Source organism: Grampus griseus (genome assembly GCF_964374135.1).
Source record: "Grampus griseus genome assembly, chromosome: 1".
Lineage (NCBI taxonomy): Eukaryota > Metazoa > Chordata > Mammalia > Artiodactyla > Delphinidae > Grampus > Grampus griseus.
The window spans coordinates 87,009,156-87,015,155 of record NC_139017.1 but is presented as its reverse complement, the minus strand read 5'-3'; the positions used below and the strand labels follow the sequence as shown (position 1 = coordinate 87,015,155).

The 6,000-nt window shown below is 41.7% G+C and overlaps 1 protein-coding gene across 1 annotated transcript; it reads right to left on the bottom strand.

Moving 5' to 3' along the window:
* On the bottom strand, positions 1-540 carry LOC309830534 (thymosin beta-4-like). Its single transcript, XM_082667129.1, has one exon. It carries the CDS (start codon positions 483-485, stop codon positions 351-353), a length of 135 nt encoding a protein of 44 aa, XP_082523255.1. The 5' UTR covers positions 486-540; the 3' UTR covers positions 1-350.
* Between the last annotated feature and the right edge of the window lie 5,460 nt (positions 541-6,000).

The window sequence follows — 6,000 nt, the reverse complement described above, 5'->3', positions numbered from 1 at the left end:
AAAATCATTTGAACAACAAAAAAAAATGGCACTGATTAAACTGCATTTTACAGCCCGCAGGACACCCTGAACCAGCTTGCTCTTTACTCTAGATTTCACTGTCGTCCCACCCAGCCTCCTTCACCAACATGCAAGTTCTTTTCCTTCCCTGCCAGCCAGACAGGCGGATGGGAAGCAGGCGCGGCCTTCGTTGTCAGTAGTTCTCCATTCTTTGATGTGAAAAAGGGCAGCACAGTCATTTAAACTTGATCCAACCTCTTTGCATCTTACAAAGTTAAACAGCTAAAAGAAGTAAAATAAGAAGGCAGTGCTCGTGGAATGTACAGGGCATATTGGCGGCGCACGCCTCATTACGACTCGCCCGCTTGCTTCTCCTGTTCAATCGTTTCTTGTGAAGGCAGTGGATTTTTCTCTTTCGTTTCTGTTTTCTTCAGTTTCGACTTATCGAATTTCTCAATCTCAGCCATATCGGATTTGTCAGACATGGCTGCAGAGGAAGCGGAGCGAGTTACGAGCGAACGAGGTCCGACCTGCGCAGTGGTCGCCGCCGAGTGCCCTCCTTCCTTTTTAAGACTGAATACTATCCCATTGTATGTATGTACCATATTTCGCTCATGCATACACCACAATTTACCTTCCAAGTATCCCCTGGAAGTTGTAAGCGTTCAACAGACTCCAGAGTTCCAAAAGAATTACATCAGACTATTCTGCCAGTGCAAATGTTGTCTAGGTGGGGAGCCAGATTCCTAGGGCTTCCTACTCCACTGTATCTTCCCAGAATCCTCTCCCACAATTCCTACCATTTTACCACTTAAATATCATTTGAATATGTTCCACCATCTCCCCACTTCCCAACTCAAGCCTCCAGAGAAGACCACAGCCTTGACCAATAGCTTGACTGTAACTTCAGGAGAGGCCTTGACAAATACTCTCCACTTAACCAAACTCTAGTCAGGCTCTCTGACCCTTCTTCTTGTCTAGGCCTTGGCCTTGGCCCCCATCCTTGCTGGGCCTGCATAGCCCAGTTGTAGCAAGAATCCTGCTAAGTCACTTTAGCAAGAATCCCCTTACCCTTGATATCTCAACATATTCCCCATCCCCTACCCATGATAGCTGATCATCCTGGCCTGCCTTCAGCAAGAATCCTATTAAGTCAGCTTAGCAAGAATCCCCCTACCCTTGATGTTTCCTCTTAAGAAATTTTTCATCCACTGACCCCGTCATTCCACTTGTTGGCTACAAATTTCCAGCTGTCTTTGTCGTATTTGGAGTTGAGCCCAATCTCTCTCACCTATTGTGATAGCATTGACACCTATCACAATTGTCCTGGATAAAATCTTCCTTACCATTTTAACAAGTGTCAGAATAATTTTTTCTTTAACAGCCTTGAGCTAGAGGCACCCAGCTAAGCCATCCCCAGATTCTTGACCCATAGAAACTATGAGATAATAAATGTTTGGGTTTTTTTTTTTTAAAAAAAGTTCCAAGTGTTTTTATCTTTTCATTATTTATTGATTTATTTATTGGCTGCGTTGGGTCTTCATTGCTGCGTGTGGGCTTTCTCTAGTTGTAGAGAGCAGGGGCTATTCTTCATTGTGGTGCATGGGCTTCTCAGAGCTCAGTCTCAGTAGTTGTGGCGCGTGGGCTTTGTTGCTCCACGACATGTGGGATCCTCCGGGACCAGGGCCCAAACCCATGTCCCCTGCATTGGCAGGCAGGTTCTTAACCACTGCGCCACCAGGGAAGTCCTAATAAATGTTTGTTTTTTTAATCCTCTAAGTATTAGGGTAATTTGCTCCACAAACTAGAAACAAATGCATGATGTATCCTGGATACTATGATGTACTGCTCAAATTCCCCATCCAGGGCTGGGGCTCTCATTCTTCTACTGCCAGGAAAGCTGGATGCTGGTAGCTCGCAGCTAAGTCCTTCTCCAGTTATTGCCCTTGGTAAAGAAACCTACCATGTATAAAGATATGCATGCCCCTTCCCTAGGGACAGTCTACCGTCCATGGTTCTGTCTGTGCAGGTATATAAAGGCCTGGCCCCTTAGCCTCCAGTGCGGGACAACTCTGAGGGATCATCTCAGTTCTAGAGTGCCCTGAAGGACACACTGAGACCTCTGTTGCAGCTGTGTCACAGTTCAACTTCTCCCTCCACCCAATCCTGTTTCTTTCACCTCCTGGTAGGTGTTATTACCAGGAGCACAGGGACGGTCTCCAAAACATCTCCGAACTGCATATCTCTGACTGAGAGCCTGCTTTCTGGGGACCCTGACCCAAGACACTATGTGACCTGGAGCAAATACTTTAACTCTATGTGCCTTGGTTTCTTCATCTCCAAGTGGGAGAAATACCAGTGTCCATCCTATAGGGTTGTTGTAAGGATTCAGTGAGTTTAAGTCCTTGGCATGGTTCCTGCCATACAGTAAGCACACATAAATATGTGTGCATGCTATCATTATTACTATCTGTACAAAAAATATTCCAGGCTTCTCCTTCCCCCGCCCCTGCTGTTACCCTCAGAAAACCAGCAGGTGCAAAGGTTGTGAGGTAGTAGCAAGCTTGGCATGTTAGGGAGATAGGATGGAGGGCATGAGGCTAAAGGAGAAGAGTGGTAGGAGATGAGGTCAGAGAAGAAGGCAGATCCCTGTTGGCCCCATGTGGGCCTTGCATGTTAGGATAAAGAGTTAGGATTTAAATCTAAGTGAGGTGGGAAACCATGGCAGATTGAGAGCAAGTGAGTGACACGAGTTGGTCCGTGGCTCTAAAAGCTCTGACTTCAGGGATAATCAGTTATAGGGCAGCAGGAGGGTAAGTGAGGAAGGCTAGCGTGACAATGATCATGAATAGGGAGCTCCAGGATATGTTTTGGTAGGAGAGTCATGAGTGGACTAGATGTGAGAGGTGAAGAAGAGAGGAATTAAGGATGTCTCCTTGGGGACTTCCCTGGTGGTGCAGTGGATAAGAATCTGCCTGCCAATGCAGGGGACACGGGTTCGATCCCTGGTTCGGGAAGATGCCACATGCAGCGGAGCAACTAAGCCCATGTGCCACAACTACTGAGCCTGTGTGCCACAACTACTGAGCCCGTGTGCCACAACTACTGAGCCTGTGTGCCACAACTACTGAAGCCCACTTGCCTAGAGCCCATGCTCGGCAATAAAAGAAGTAACCGCCCACAACCACAACGTTGTGAGAAGCCCACACACTGCGACGAAGAGTAGCCCCTGCTGGCCGCAGCTAGAGAAAGCCTGCGTGCAACAACAAAGGCCCAACGTAGCCAAAAATTAATTAATTAATTAAAAAAAAAAAAGATGTCTCCTTGGTTTTGGCTTGAGGAAAAAATGGGTGGTTGGTAATACCATTGATTTAGATAAGGAAAAGCAGGAGAACAGCAGGCTTGGGGCAAGAAAGGGAGAATCCAGAGTTCTGTTTGTAACATGTTAAGTTTGAAATGCTAATGGACATCCAAGTGAGATGTCAAATCAGCCCTTTGATGTATGTTTGGATCCGCTTCTGACCAAACCATACTGTATGTAAGAGGCTAGGAGATTATAAATTAATCTGACCTGAGACAGAGTTAGGCTAACTGATTCCTTTGGAAGACAGGATTAATATTATTTGCCTTATTTATTAATTTACTAACTAACTAAAATATTATTAATCTTGTCCTCTTCTCATAGCCATTAATGAAGAGAACTCCACGTGGCACTGCAACTGGAGGTTAAGACCTGGCCCGTAGATGCTCCAGGAGTCATGACTTTAACATTGAGCACTTCAGTGACTAGCAATATCTTGGCCAGAGCTAAGATGGAGATTGCCAGAAATAGGCTCACTTTGCCTCCCATCATGCATTTAGGAGTGGATGGATGTGAAGCATCTTGCCCAGTACCTGACACCCTATAGACACACAGTATATGCCAGTTTCCTTCTACAGAGCCCAGCTGGAAAAACTACCATGTTTTTGTTTTGTTTTTTTCTCCAAACTTGTAATGCATTTATTTATGAATTAGATACATATAATTTTATGTACTCCATATAACATAAATAAAATTAGGATCTGAAACAATAAGATTAAAAATAAACATTCTAAAATTTTATTTGTACATCTTCAATGGCTTTTCTTGCACAGCCCACTTGAATCCTGCTCTAAGGGAGCCTAACAAAACAAGCAAAAAAATGACGAAAAGGAAATTTAAAAACACCACTGATGGGGAAATAAAAGTGGAAAGCCTTGAAAAAGTTATTAAAACTACACCTCAAATGGAAATGAACTGAGGCCAACCACAAATAATTCTTGAAGTCACTTCTGGAAAGTTTTTCTCTGAAAATGAATTTCGCGTATTTTCACTGTGATGAAAGAAAAATGAAAATGTTGGTTCGACACATTTCAGGTAACCTATGTTTTTGCTTTTATCTTCAAATTGTCCTCTTTTATGTTAATATTATAAGCCATTAAAAATCCTCTTAAATGTTTGCAAGACATAAATTCTCTCTAAAATTTTAGAGATTTTAGAAAAGCCATGTAAAATGGGTCCTATTTTCCATTTTTCTGACTACAAAATTTGAGTTATTATCACAAAATTAAAGATGTTTGCAGGAGGGGGATAGGTTGCATGCCAAATGCTTTAATGGTGAGAGTGCTTAGAAAGTACACTCAGAAGTTCTCAAGTCATTCATTTTCAATATATTTTCCAAGCATAAAATTTTTCCTCCAATTTCACATTTTTGGTTCTATTCTGGAAAAGTACTTATGTCACCTTCCTCTTACAATATATTTAAAATACACAGAGATAATTAGCTATAATTTGTTATTGACAATTAGTCCATACAACTTATTAAAATGAGAAAGCTTTTTATCAAATTAGTATGCTGAAGACAAAAAGTTTGTGTGGAAGAATTAAAAATGCTGAAAACTTTTATTAACAAAAATTCACTCTGATGACTACATCATTAAAGAGATAAGACTTATTAGGATAACGGCTTAGCAGTACAGGTAGAACATCATTTTATTAAAAATAAGTCAACAGACCTCCCTGGTGGCGCAGTGGTTAGGAATCCGCTTGCCAATGCAGGGGACACAGGTTCGAGCCCTGGTCCAGGAAAATCCCACAGCCGCGAAGCAGCTAAGCCCGTGCATCACAACTACTGAGCCTGTGCTCTCGAGTCCGTGAGCCACAAATACTGAGCCTACGTGCCACAACTAGTGAAGCCCACGCGCGTAGAACCCGTGCTCCGCAACAAGAGAAGCTACCGCAGTGAGAAGCCCGCGCACTGCAACGAAGAGTAGCCCCTGCTCACCACAACTAGAAAAAGCCTGTGCACAGCAAGGAAGACCCAACGCAGCCAAAAATAAATAAATAAAATAAATAAATTTAAAAATAAAAATAAGTCAAAAAAGGGGAAGTTTGCCACAAATATGACAAAATTTTCATTATCAATATAAAAATTCAAAAACTGATTTAAAATATACTAAGTTGCCAATAGAAAAATAGTCAATGGATATAGACAAGTCATAGAAGATAGTAGGTGACTAATAAATGTATATTCCAAGTTTAATATCAAGAAAAATCCAAGAAGTGGAAACCAAAAATATTGGCACGGTATGAAAAGGCACTCACGTGCTGCTCATGGAAATGTAAATTGGGGTCACCTTTCTGGAAAAAAAGTTGGCAATATGCTTTGATCTAATAATTACATTAGGAAGTTATTTCAAAATTCAGAGAAAGATTTGTGTAGGAAAATGACATGACATTATTTTCTTTCTGCACAGAAAAATACTGGATAAAAATGTTCTTTATGTTAACAGCAGTTGTCTCTGGGTGGTAGATGTTTACTTTCTTCTTTATAACAAGCAAATTAACTTTAGTCCAAAAAAAACTAAAGTTACTTTTTAGAATTCCTTTAAACAAATATCACCCAGCTCTTTTTATAGAAACAAATAATAAGTGTTTGCTAGTTCTAGTCCAAATGGACAGGGCTCCTATTTTAATTCTGG

Excerpts from the sequence above, each read along its gene's own strand:
- LOC309830534 (XM_082667129.1), bottom strand. The coding sequence starts at position 485 with ATGTCTGACAAATCCGATATGGCTGAGATTGAGAAATTCGATAAGTCG.